At 55.2% G+C, this 12,640-nt stretch overlaps 1 protein-coding gene across 1 annotated transcript in view; it reads left to right on the top strand.

Moving 5' to 3' along the window:
* Muc2 (mucin 2, oligomeric mucus/gel-forming) overlaps window positions 1-12,640 on the top strand; it is a 34,247-nt gene that overhangs the window by 1,616 nt on the left and 19,991 nt on the right. The window contains exons 2-28 of the mRNA XM_052712979.1: window positions 132-393; window positions 1,480-1,594; window positions 1,983-2,073; window positions 2,168-2,277; window positions 2,420-2,630; window positions 2,818-2,943; window positions 3,173-3,290; window positions 3,374-3,512; window positions 3,706-3,816; window positions 3,900-3,969; window positions 4,171-4,308; window positions 4,409-4,573; window positions 5,111-5,205; window positions 5,425-5,551; window positions 5,928-6,183; window positions 6,408-6,460; window positions 6,580-6,680; window positions 7,059-7,213; window positions 7,484-7,622; window positions 8,327-8,434; window positions 8,516-8,695; window positions 8,814-9,053; window positions 9,740-9,896; window positions 10,122-10,253; window positions 10,665-10,812; window positions 11,349-11,392; window positions 11,834-12,133. Of these exons, the coding sequence (XP_052568939.1) occupies window positions 132-393; window positions 1,480-1,594; window positions 1,983-2,073; window positions 2,168-2,277; window positions 2,420-2,630; window positions 2,818-2,943; window positions 3,173-3,290; window positions 3,374-3,512; window positions 3,706-3,816; window positions 3,900-3,969; window positions 4,171-4,308; window positions 4,409-4,573; window positions 5,111-5,205; window positions 5,425-5,551; window positions 5,928-6,183; window positions 6,408-6,460; window positions 6,580-6,680; window positions 7,059-7,213; window positions 7,484-7,622; window positions 8,327-8,434; window positions 8,516-8,695; window positions 8,814-9,053; window positions 9,740-9,896; window positions 10,122-10,253; window positions 10,665-10,812; window positions 11,349-11,392; window positions 11,834-12,133 (3,891 nt within the window). The remainder of the gene's footprint in view (window positions 1-131; window positions 394-1,479; window positions 1,595-1,982; window positions 2,074-2,167; window positions 2,278-2,419; window positions 2,631-2,817; window positions 2,944-3,172; window positions 3,291-3,373; window positions 3,513-3,705; window positions 3,817-3,899; window positions 3,970-4,170; window positions 4,309-4,408; window positions 4,574-5,110; window positions 5,206-5,424; window positions 5,552-5,927; window positions 6,184-6,407; window positions 6,461-6,579; window positions 6,681-7,058; window positions 7,214-7,483; window positions 7,623-8,326; window positions 8,435-8,515; window positions 8,696-8,813; window positions 9,054-9,739; window positions 9,897-10,121; window positions 10,254-10,664; window positions 10,813-11,348; window positions 11,393-11,833; window positions 12,134-12,640) is intronic.

The following is a 12,640-nucleotide window of genomic DNA, read 5'->3' as shown; positions in this document are numbered from 1 at the left end:
GCCAGAAACCTTGGTCTGGAGCCCCAGATAGGTACCCTTGGAGGGACCTCTGGGGTTAACTTGGAGAATGGGCTCAGGGAAGGCCTCCTGAGATGCGGGTGTCTCACCTGGTGTCCCCACTGCTCTCCCAGAAGCCAGAACCCGAAACCATGTCTGCAGCACCTGGGGCGACTTCCACTACAAAACCTTTGACGGTGATGTCTTTCGATTCCCTGGCCTCTGTGATTACAACTTTGCTTCTGACTGTCGAGACTCCTACAAGGAATTTGCTGTGCACCTGAAGCGGGGCTTGGACCAGGCTGGGGGTCACCCCCGGGTAGAGTCCATCCTAATTACCATTAAGGACGACACCATCTACCTCACCCACAAGCTGGCAGTGGTGAATGGGGCCATGTGAGTCGGATTAATATCTGCCTCCCATGTCCCAGCAGCCAGGGGGAGGCTTCTGGCTCCTCAGAGCAAGTTTGCCCCTGAACATTTTGTATAAACTAGCCAGCCTCCAGGATACCCTCTCCTGCTCTGGCACAGGGCTAATAGGAGTGCTTTGAGGTTTGAGCTAGGCCATGGATTCACTCAACAAACACTGATGAGTCCCCGCTGTAGACCAGGGGTCTTAGGTAACATGTGAGTCCCTTGCAGACTTCCCCCGGAGGGCCATGTGGGATAGAAGAACAGTGGCTGCCAGAGCTTGTCCCCCAGGCTAAGGTTGCAGAAGCTCAGAAGGGAGAGGCTGCTCGCCCAGCCCCATTGTTTTCTGGCATTGTCTCAGTAACAATGCCGCCCTCTTAAATGCATTCCTGTCTTGCAGGTTCACCCCACTGGGGATTTGCTCTTTTCCTGTTCCAGGGGTGTCTGTGTCCTGCATGGGGCTCTCCCAGTGTTCCCTTCCCTTGCCTGGTCTGCTGGACCATGCTGTCATGAGTGGGTTGGGTATGGCAGAGGTCCCTAGGGATAGAGGCTCAGGGGCTGAGGTGTGGCAGTTCCAGGCCAGTACAGGAGTGGGATGGGGTCCTTGTATAAGGACAGCTCTGGGTCATGGTCTGGGCAGAGGTTGAGTGTCCCACCCTGGCAGATTTTATGAGCAAATACCTCTGAACAAAGGGCCTGGAGAGGGTTGGGGACTCAGTCCCCAACATATCCCAGACCCACTGCCTTTAGGGCTCCTGAGAAGGGCCTCTGTCCTGGACTCAAGAGGGTGTGGGAAGGAAAATAGACAGAAGGGGCTGGCCCTGCTCCAAGGAAATCCACCTAGCCCAGGACAAGGGCTCTCTGCCCAGCTCTCTGGCCTCCTCCTGGAGCTTGCCTAAGTCTGTTTGCGACCCCAGATGAGAACATACTGACCAAGTAAGGAGCCAGGCTGGGGCTGTCTTCACCCAGATAATGCCCTCAGCACCATGTGGACAGCAGAACCCTCAGGAAGACAAGTGGGTGGGTTCTGAGATGCTGGGTTGGTGAGTGACCCCATAGTGGTCCCCACAGGGTCAGCACCCCGCACTACAGCTCCGGGCTCCTCATTGAGAAGAATGATGCCTACACCAAGATCTACTCCCGTGCTGGCCTCTCCCTCATGTGGAACCGGGAAGATGCACTCATGGTGGGCACCAGCATCCTGGGTTCTGAGGTGGTGGGGCTCCTTTATCTGGCCAAAGACCTGGTGGATCCAAAGAAGGGCAGGATTGGGGGATCCACACCTCACAATTGGAGTAGGATCCTTTGTGGTAGAGAAGGCTGCTGGAGACAGTGATTGGTACTAGAGTCTCCATTGGTCTGGCCTGGAAGGGGCTCTCTGTGCTATAGGGCAGTAAATGGTCTGTCTCCCAGAAACTGCATTTTGGCACCCCACCCTGAAGGACTCTTCCTGGTGGATGATTCCTGCCCTCCTCCTGTCCTGCGTTCTTGGAGAAACTGCCTAGACCTAGGGGCTCTGGAAGCTGTGCTGGGTCCTGAGGTCTGCTCACCTGCCCCCCCTTCCCTCTCAACAGCTAGAGCTGGACAGCCGGTTCCAGAACCACACCTGTGGCCTCTGTGGGGACTTCAATGGCATGCAAACCTATAATGAGTTCCTCAGTGAAGGTGAGTGGTAAGCTGGGCTTGTTGAGAGGAAGACAGGGGTGGGGCTGCAGGCTCCTGGCTCCCGAGGACCACTGCTGACCAGCTGCATTCCTAGGCATACAATACAGTGCCATTGAGTTTGGGAACATGCAGAAGATCAACAAGCCTGAGGTTGAATGTGAGGACCCCGCGGTGGTGCAAGAGCCAGAGTCCTGCTCTGAGCATGTGAGTCACTGCGGGGGGACCCCAGGCTCTCAGGAAACCTGTACTTGCTGGCCTTTGTTGGGAATCCCTAGGCTCTAAGGGGAGGGAAGAAGGGGTGTGAACAGGGGTGTGAAGCTGTTCGTGTCCATGTCCTTCTCTTCAGCGAGCTGAGTGTGAGAGGCTGCTGACCTCCACAGCCTTCGAGGACTGCCAGGCCCGGGTGCCCGTGGAGTTGTATGTGCGCGCCTGCATGCAGGACCGCTGCCGGTGTCCTCAGGGTGGTGCCTGCGAGTGCAGCACCCTTGCTGAGTTCTCCCGCCAGTGCTCCCACGCAGGTGGCCGACCTGAGAACTGGAGGACTGCCTCACTCTGCCGTAAGTAGCTGGCGACCCCTGCGGTGCCTGGGGGCCTCTCACATGGTGCTCAGTGTTCGTGTCCCTGGGTTTAAGGAGACCCCGTGGGAGCTGTGTCTGTGCCAAACACCCAGGCACTATCTGCCAGTGGCCTTGACTCTCTGTTAGCTCCTTATTTGTGGATTGATGGAGCTGACTTTGCTTCTAGCCAAGAAGTGCCCTGGTAACATGGTGTACTTGGAGAGCAGCTCTCCCTGCGTGGATACCTGCTCACATCTGGAGGTCAGCAGCTTGTGTGAGGAACACTACATGGATGGCTGTTTCTGCCCAGAAGGTACATGCTATGGAAGATCCTTGTCCTGGACACTGGGTGGGGAGCAGGCAGGGAGGGGTGGGACCCTCCCAAGAACCCTAAGGGCTGGGAGATGAACGTCTCCATTGACAGAGCAGGGGTCCTGATGTCTGTGGGTGGAGGTTTGGCTGGCAGCCTCTCCTTGGGGGAAATTGGCACTTCCTAACTTCCTAAGGCTTCCAGGGTAAGTTTACATCTCTGGCTACCACAGGCACTGTATATGATGACATCACGGGCAGTGGCTGTGTCCCTGTGAGCCAGTGCCACTGCAAGCTGCATGGGCACCTCTATATGCCAGGCCAGGAGATTACCAATGACTGTGAGCAGTGGTAAGTCTCAGAGCATAGAGCTTGGGGGTCAGACAGGCCGGAGTGTCACTGAGTCTTGACCTTGTGGCCCTGCTTCCCGGCAGTGTCTGCAATGCTGGTCGCTGGGTGTGTGAAGACCTGCCTTGCCCTGAGACCTGTGCCCTGGAAGGTGGCTCCCACATCACCACCTTTGATGGAAAAAAGTTTACCTTTCACGGGGACTGCTACTATGTCCTGACCAAGGTAGGCAGGCCAGTCTACCTGGATGGAGCTGGGGGCCCTCTATCTTCTGGGGAAGGAGGAAAGACAGGTTCTGGAGAAGGCTGTCCCTGGGGTGGTGGGTGGTGCTACTCTTAGAAACAGGATGGAAAGTAGTGGGTCGAGGCTGCAGGAGGCTGTCGGATCCTCAGTGATTGTACCACCCTTCCCCATTCAGGGCAGCCACAATGACTCCTATGCCCTCCTGGGTGAGCTGGCCCCCTGCGGCTCTACAGACAAGCAGACCTGCCTGAAGACTGTGGTACTGCTGACTGACAACAAGAAGAACGTGAGTCCTCTCTCCCTTCCCAGCATGCCTGGGTCCTGCACGCAGGCACTCTCAACTCTATGCACCCGTGACATTTCTTGCAGGTGGTGGCCTTCAAATCAGGTGGCAGCGTGTTACTCAATGAGCTGGAGGTGACCCTGCCCCATGTGGCAGGTGAGTGGCTTAGGGAGGGGTCCTGAACTGCTGCGGGGCAACAGAGCCAGCTGGGATTTGGACAGCCTAGGAGTGAGCCTCCGGCAGGCCCTATCCTTGGGTCCCTGCTGGTGGTAGGGGGATGGGATGGTGGGCATGCCACCCAACAGTGAGGTGGAACCCAGGAGCCCTGCTGCCTTTCACTGTGGTCTTGTTTTGCAGCGAGCTTCTCCATCTTCCAACCCTCCTCCTACCACATTGTTGTGAACACGGTGTTCGGGCTGCGGCTGCAGGTTCAGCTGGTCCCAGTCATGCAGCTTTTTGTGACTCTGGACCAGGCTGCCCAGGGACAGGTGCAGGGTGAGTGGTCCCTTCTGTCTTGTCCCTGAAAAAGCCCCATGAGGATCCTGCTGCCCCCCAGACCCCCCCAATCCTTCCTAATCCTGTCCTGGCCCTTTAGGTCTCTGTGGGAACTTCAACGGCCTGGAAAGTGATGACTTCATGACGTCTGGTGGGCTGGTGGAGGCCACGGGTGCCGGCTTCGCCAACACCTGGAAGGCCCAATCAAGCTGCCATGACAAGCTAGACTGGCTAGATGACCCCTGTTCCCTCAACATTGAGAGCGGTGAGGCTCAGGGGAAGCTGGCCGCTGGCCACTGGTTTGTCTAGGACACACAGTTCTGGCCAGTACCGCCTCAGAGCAGATGGGACTTCTGATGAGGACATAGTATGTGGGTAGAGGGGTGGGTGGAGGTCCCATGGTGCTGAGGACCTGCACATCCACCTGCTGTTTGGCTAGTTTATAGTGGCCCCATGGTGGCAGCTTTCCAAATGACAAAGTAGATGGGCTGGTCAGTCTACCTGCTGGGTGGTGGCTGTCATCCAGGCCTGGCCTAATGCTAGGATGACAAGCCCTCCTACCCACTTCTCAATCATATTGAAAGATTTCTAGCCCCATGGGGTTGAGAAAGGGAGGTGGTGGGTGTTATGTAAAAAGGTCTCATTTTGCTCATAGCAGCCTGGACTTACGACGGGAGGGAGGAAGGGACCTGGCTTTGGTCACACAGGAGGCTGTGTGATCATCCATCCTGGGTGATCAGATTTTAGGCTCAGGGTATGTGAAGGGAGCCTGGCCATGCTAAGGTTCTGACCCACTCCCCAGCCAATTATGCTGAACACTGGTGTTCCCTGCTGAAGAGGTCGGAGACGCCTTTTGCCAGGTGCCACTTGGCTGTGGATCCCACTGAATACTACAAGGTGAGTTCATCCCCCAACCTTACATACTCAATGCTGCATGCAGCATCCCCGGAGCCAGCAAAGTGTGCTCGGGCCACCTGGCTGGGCCTAGGAGTGGCTGGGTATGCGTGTGTGCCTGAGTGGTGGCATGTACGCACGCGTGTGTTCACTTGAGTGCACAGGGTGATGGGGCCATGCGCCTGGCCTCCTCACCTCACTGGTCCTTTGTTTGCCTTCTAGAGGTGCAAATATGACACGTGCAACTGTCAGAACAACGAGGACTGCATGTGTGCGGCTCTGTCTTCCTACGCCCGTGCCTGTGCTGCCAAGGGTGTCATGCTGTGGGGCTGGCGCGAGCGCGTCTGCAGTGAGTACTTCTCCACTGGCTGCTTCCTAGGATGGCGGTCCAGCCACAGAACTCCACGGGCTGGGGCTGGGAGCCCTGAGAACAGTCAGTCCAGGGAGAGGGGCCAGCTCCTTGTAGCTGCCTCCCAGTGTCTGCCAGAAGCAGCAGATTTACCTGACCTTTTAGGCTCTGCCTGCAGCGTGGAGCAGAATTCTGCAGAGATGGGCTATGGGATGGCCACAGCTGTGGCAGCTGAGTTCAGGAGCCTGGGAGGGGTTCCCAGGGTGGCTGCCCTCTATCTGTAGTCCTGGTGGAGGGAGAAGCTCAGGGACAGCCTATAGGGACAGTAGTTGGAGTCCAGTGCCATTGCCCCTCACTCCTGTGGTTTCCTCCGCAGACAAAGACGTGCATGCTTGCCCCAGCTCACAGATCTTCCTGTACAACCTGACCACTTGCCAGCAGACCTGCCGCTCACTCTCAGAGGGTGACACCCACTGCCTCAAGGGATTTGCACCTGTGGAAGGTTGTGGCTGCCCTGACCATACCTTCATGGATGAGAAGGGCCGCTGTGTGCCCTTGGCTAAGTGTTCCTGCTATCACCACGGTCTTTACCTGGAGGCAGGAGATGTGATCCTGAGGCAAGAGGAGCGTTGGTGAGTGCCCTGGACTCAGCAAGGGGCCCAGAGAGAGGGGGGAGGGGCTGCTCTTGAATCTCTACCCCAAGTGCAAAAATGAGAGACTCTAAGTGGGACCTCCTGAGGCTCTCAAATGGCGCAGAGGTGCCAGGGGTGAGATTCTGAGAGTGGCCTGGCTGGCATATGTCCTGTGTGGGGACAGACCTGGACCCTAATCATCCTGTCCCACTTCTCTCTCATAGCATTTGCCGGAACGGGAGGCTGCAATGCACCCAGGTCAAACTGATTGGCCACAGTAAGTTTTACGGATGCTGCTCATGTATGGCCACCGGTCGTTGGAGTCTTGTTTCCCCTCCCTTCTTACCTGGTACCCTGAATTCATCTTGAGCTAAGACAGGCTTCTTGACCCCACAGGCTGTGAGGCGCCCAAAATCCTTGTGGATTGCAACAATGTGACTGCTCTGGCCACCCGGAATCCCCGCCCCACCAGCTGCCAGACACTGGTGGCTGGTTATGTGAGTGCCGGGGAGGGCTGCTGTGGGTGGGCTGGTTGGGGGCATGCCGGATGCCTGAGTCCACTGTGTGGACTAGGGCAGACTCCCACGCTGCCAGTTCATTGGGCTGGGGGCCGAGTCTTATAAACACCTGGGTCTGTGGATACTCCCTGTGACCCTGGAAGAGAAGTGGCAGCCTATGGCAATGCGGAAGTCAGTCTAGGGGCCTTGATCAGCAACCCTACCTGGTCTCCCTGACCAGGATGAGCTTGAAGGGAGGGGTTTTAGGAGAGAAGAGAAGAAGTTGGGGGTCCAGGACACTGTTAGATCTTCTCGTGTGGGCACTTGACCCCTCAAAGGAGGGCTTGGGCCTCATCTGAGCCCTTCTTCTTATTCCAGTACCATACAGAGTGCATCAGTGGCTGTGTGTGTCCCGATGGGCTGCTGGATGATGGCCGTGGTGGCTGTGTGAAGGAGGAGGAGTGTCCTTGCATCCATAACAAAGACCTATACAACCCTGGGGCTAGCATCAAGCTGGACTGTAACAACACCTGGTGAGCTGGCCCAGTCAGGCTGCATTAGAGAGGCTGGGCTGGTTTTGTGGGGATGCAAGAAGGTCCCCACTCCGTTGACAGAGCAAGTCTTGTGTCTGCCCTTTGCCCTAGAGGTCACTTTTAGGCCAGTGTAGGTGCTTGTAGATTTCCTCTATGGGCTGCCTCAGGAGCTATTGCCATGGTGTCCAGGGCCTTACCTCGGCTGCTCTCTGAGGGCAGGTGGGAGTCTTGGCCTCAGGCCTCATCAGGCTCCTCTACCTTTCTCCGCAGTACTTGCCAGAAAGGACGCTGGGAGTGCACCCGGTATGCATGCCACAGCACCTGCTCTATCTATGGCAGCGGCCACTACATCACCTTCGATGGAAAGCACTATGACTTTGATGGACACTGCTCCTATGTGGCTGTCCAGGTGTGACTGTGAACCTCTCCAGGAAGGGGCCTGCCCTGAGAGATGGAAGAGGGTCCTTGAGGTGGGAAGGGCTAACCCTTCCTCACCCTGGAACCCATACTGCCAGGATTTGGGCTCCCAGCAATGAATAGAGAGGATGTGGTAAACCCCTCTCCTCCCTCCAGTGCCCTACCCATGCATGGGGATGGGGGGTGTTGGGAAAGCCTGCACTCTCTGTCTCTCCTCTCTGTCTGTCTGTCTGTCTCTGTCTGTCTGTCTGTGTCTCTCTCTCTGTGTGTGTGTGTGTGTGTGTGTGTGTGTGTGTGTGTGTGTGTGTATAGACAGGCCCAGCTACTATCCCCGTGCCTTTTTAAAAAAGATTTATTTATTATATATACAGCATGTATGACTGCAGGCCAGAAGAGGGCACCAGATCTCTTTACAGATGGCTGTGAGCCACTGTGTGGTTGCTAGGAGTTGAACTCAGGACCTCTGGAAGAGCAGTCAGTTCTCTTAACTTCTGAGCCATCTCTCCAGCCCCCATTTGTATGGCATTATTATTCCCAGACAACAGAAGATCTGGCTGCGTGAGATTTGAGTTAGGGCCTTTTCCCAGATGGGGAAAGGCAGAGCTTTTTCTACTCAGAAGGGTGGCTCTAGCCTTGCCAGCTGGGGTAGGCACCTGTGTCCTAGCTGCATGGCTGACACTGTCTTTTTGGACCCAGGACTACTGTGGCCAGAACTCTACTGGCTCCTTCAGCATTATCACGGAGAATGTCCCCTGCGGCACCACAGGTGTTACCTGCTCCAAGGCCATAAAGATCTTTATAGGGGTGAGTACTGCTGCTTCCTGGGACAAGAGATCTCTTGGGAACCCTTGGACACAGTCAGTGACCATCCTTTTCTTTGGATAGGGAACGGAGCTGAAGTTGGTGGATAAACATCGCGTCATAAAGCAGTTGGAGGAGGGGCACCATGTGCCCTTCATCACACGGGAAGTGGGCCTGTACCTGGTGGTGGAGGCCAGCTCTGGCATTATCGTTATCTGGGACAAGAGGACCACCATCTTCATCAAACTGGCCCCTTCTTACAAGGTGGGCCACCAAGATGCCAGCCATGTCCTGAGCTACCCCTAACATAGACCCTGTGGATGTTGCTCTCACCTACCTCAAGAACTTCTCAAGCTGGAGACACGTGTCTTTCCTCCTGCAGGGCACTGTATGTGGTCTGTGTGGGAACTTTGATGACCAGACCAAAAATGACTTCACCACTCGGGACCACATGGTGGTGACCAGTGAGCTGGACTTTGGGAATAGTTGGAAGGAAGCTTCCACGTGCCCAGATGTGACCCACACTCCAGACCCTTGCAGCCTGAACCCACATCGTCGCTCCTGGGCAGAGAAGCAGTGTAGCATTATCAAGAGTGGTGTATTCAAAGGGTGTCACAGCAAGGTAGGATGGCTGCAGGCACGGGAGGGCCACAAGGGTGAGCAGGGGCACAGGTAGGGGTGGACCTTGGGCATGTACAAACAAGTGTGGGCAGGGGGACAGACATGTGCGGACTGTGGGCATGGACAAAGGGCTCTGCAGGCAGAGTCCCACTGTAAGTGTGTTGTGGTTGTGGTCAGGGCCACGGTTGGGGCCACTGAAAGAGATTGGTGAGCATGACTGTGGCCATGAGAGGGGTGTGGCCTATTAGTCTTGCTGTATTTGTTTTTCGGGCTCCTGGCCTGTCAATGTAGGCTTAGGATACTTGGAGGTACGTTGCTCTACCACCATGGGGCATTTGTTCTTCAATTCTGTACACTTGGTAAGAAGTCAGTAATTAGATGATCAACTTTTCTCTCTGCGATTCCTGGGTAGACTCTGACCTCCTTTGCCCTGACTACATGCTCATCAGGGAGGGAGAGAAATGACTTATTTTGTTAGTGCCTAGAAGATAGCAGGGGGAGGGCCAGTTTTAGTTTTCATCTTGAGGCATTCAGGGGATAGGTGACAGATCTGTTGGCCAGGGTGGCCTGAAGGTGAGTGCCCTCCCTCCATCAGCTACTCTGGGGCCCTGGGCCAGCTTCAGTGTCCTGCGTTCCAGGCTCTCTAAGGGCAGTGCGGGCCTAGGCACATTGAAGTCTTCTTCCTAGGTGGACCCCACGGTCTTCTATGAGGCCTGTGTGCATGACTCCTGCTCCTGTGACACGGGAGGTGACTGTGAGTGTTTCTGTTCTGCTGTGGCCTCCTACGCTCAGGAGTGCACCAAGGCAGAGGCCTGTGTGTTCTGGAGGACGCCGGACCTGTGCCGTGAGTACCCATGGCAGGCAGCATCTTCCTTCCCCTCCCAAGTGATGACTGAATGTCACTCATCCCATACTTGTCCCCAGGCATCCTTTCTTGGGACATAGTGAGACTTGTGTTGGTAGGAGCTGACTGGACCTGTTCTTGCTCACATCCCCTGATGCTGGCTCACTTGGGTACCCACTTGGATGCTCCCAAGCCTGACCGTGTCCCCATCCTCTCTCCCTCTAGCCGTATTCTGTGATTACTACAACCCCCCAGATGAGTGTGAATGGCACTACGAACCATGTGGGAACCGCACCTTTGAGACCTGTAGGACCATCAATGGCATCCACTCCAACATCTCTGTGTCCTACCTGGAGGGTGAGCCGGCAGGGCCCTTCAGGGAGGGAGCCGCCAAGGGGTAGGCCCCTGTCGGGCTGAGGGTTACCATTAGCTGGAGACACATGGGGATGTTTGAGAGGTGCCCAAGGGCTAAGAGGCTTGGGAACAAGGTTCATTTCACTTCAGTCTGTTCACTGAACTGGGGCCATAGACCCCAGCTAAGACCCTGACTCCTGAAGAGGTGGCAGAGGAGCACGCTAACTCATGGGTGGGAACCACGGAGCAGAACACCCTAGTGGCAGGGGAGACACAAACCCTGTCTTCTGACTCTTGGTCTTCATAGATGAACATCTCCAAGCAAAACACCACATGGGGTGGGGCTGATGAGGAAGGTCTGGCGGAGCAGGGGGTCCTCTGTGGTGGTCTGAGCCCATTTCCTATACCCACTAGGTTGCTACCCTCGGTGCCCTAAGGACAGGCCCATCTATGATGAGGACCTGAAGAGATGTGTGACTGAGGACAAGTGTGGCTGCTATATTGAGGACACTCGCTACCTGCCCAATGCATCTGTTCCCACTAAGGAGATCTGCAAGTCTTGGTACTGAGCCTACATTGCACAGGGTCTGGGAAAGGTTGGCACACACACACACACACACACACACACACACACACACACACACACAGAGCATGTTCAGACACATGGAAATGGGAAATGTGGTCACTCCGGTCAGGTACATATGTACATGCAAGCATGCATATATGGCTCATAGCCACACTCACATGCGTGCACAGCCCATTCAATGAGCATACATACATGGACACAGCCACACCCAGTTGCACACCCATTCACACTTGGACACATATCATAGGAGCTAGGATACAGAGGTGCTAGTTCCTGTCCTTAGGGGTATGGAGGCCTTTTGATCTCGCCCCATCCTCTTGGCCCAGCTTTTTCTTAGCTTGCTTCACCACATCTGGCTGGCCGTATTTAGAACCTAATGGGTGGGGTTTCTTTGTAGCTTGTGTTTGGGGAGGTACTCTGGGGCTTTGGGTCAGAGCACAGGGAGATAGGCATGTGGTGTCCGTGAGCAGGGAAGTATGGGGGGACCTATAGCATCTATACTTGCTTTGCAGTATATGCACCAACACCTCAGAAATCATCTGCCATCCAGATGAAGGTAAGCTGCCCTCTGCTGGGGTCATGGAGGTGGAGGGTTCGAGGTCCCAACCCAGGAAGCCTGTGGGCTGTGCTCTTCTTGTACATGGGACCTGGCCTTGGGTAGGGATTGGTTTCCTCCTGGGCTCTGTGTCTTGGTTGCCCAGGTCCTTTCAAGCTTCAACTAGCTGAGCTGTGCAGCAAGCCTGAGGGGCCCACACTACACATCTTTGTTTCCTTTCCCCAATGGGAGTGGTACCCTATGGGGAATTTCTAGTGCATCTCTCATCTGGGTTCTGGGCTCATCGCCTCTGGGTTTCAATGAGGCTCCTTCAAATCGAGAGGTTCTGGGGATGCAGTCTTGCTGGAATGTATCCCAGTCTTCCCTCACCTGTGATAAATTGGGGAAGCCTTGAAAGTCTGTCTTTCTTGTTGATTTAATGGTCCCATACCCTCTGTGCAGGGAAGATTCTTAACCAGACCCAGGATGGTATCTTCTGCTACTGGGAGTTCTGCGGCTCCAATGGGACAGTGGAGAAACACTTCAATATTTGTGCCTCCTCCACGCCACCCCCATCCACCCTGACAAGCTTCACCACAATCTCCACCCCTACCCCCATCTCCACCACCACCACCACAACCACCATCACTGCCACTACTGTCACTGCCACCGCCAGTACTGCCACGGCCACCGCCAGTACCCCCACGGCCACCGCCAGTACTGCCACTGCCACTACCACAGTCACGATGACCACTACTAATGGTGAGGCTTATTCTGGGGATTTTTGTTTTCTTGAGAATCCAGCATGGGTTCTTCTTCTGGGAGCCAGAGCCAAGTCTGTGTATTCAGCCTCCATTCAGCAAACAAACTGGGAACTTAGGTGGCACTAACATTTCTCTGAACTCAGGACGTTGGAGGATGTCCTTACATTGCTCTGCATTTGTTCAGTTCACACCATATCTGTGATGTGTGAGCTGTCAGGGGTATGACAGACACAAGAGAGAACACCTGTAATTTTGGGGACTTGGGGCTCAGTTGACAAAACACTTGCTTCACAAACATGGGGACATGGATTTGATCCCCAGAGCCCTTGTAAAAATGTCAGACATGGGGGTGCACATTGTAATTCCATTGTTGGGGACATGGGGACAGCAGGATTCTTGGGACTCACTGGCAAGCCAGTATAACTTAATTGCCAAGTTCCAGGCCAATGGGAGACCTTGTCTGAAAGGAAGTAGATGACATTCTTTTTTTTTTTTTTGGTTTTTC

This window comes from Peromyscus californicus, unplaced genomic scaffold (genome assembly GCF_007827085.1).
Source record: "Peromyscus californicus insignis strain IS unplaced genomic scaffold, ASM782708v3 Scaffold_4__1_contigs__length_199733344, whole genome shotgun sequence".
NCBI lineage: Eukaryota > Metazoa > Chordata > Mammalia > Rodentia > Cricetidae > Peromyscus > Peromyscus californicus.
This window is presented reverse-complemented; position numbering and strand designations above follow the sequence as displayed.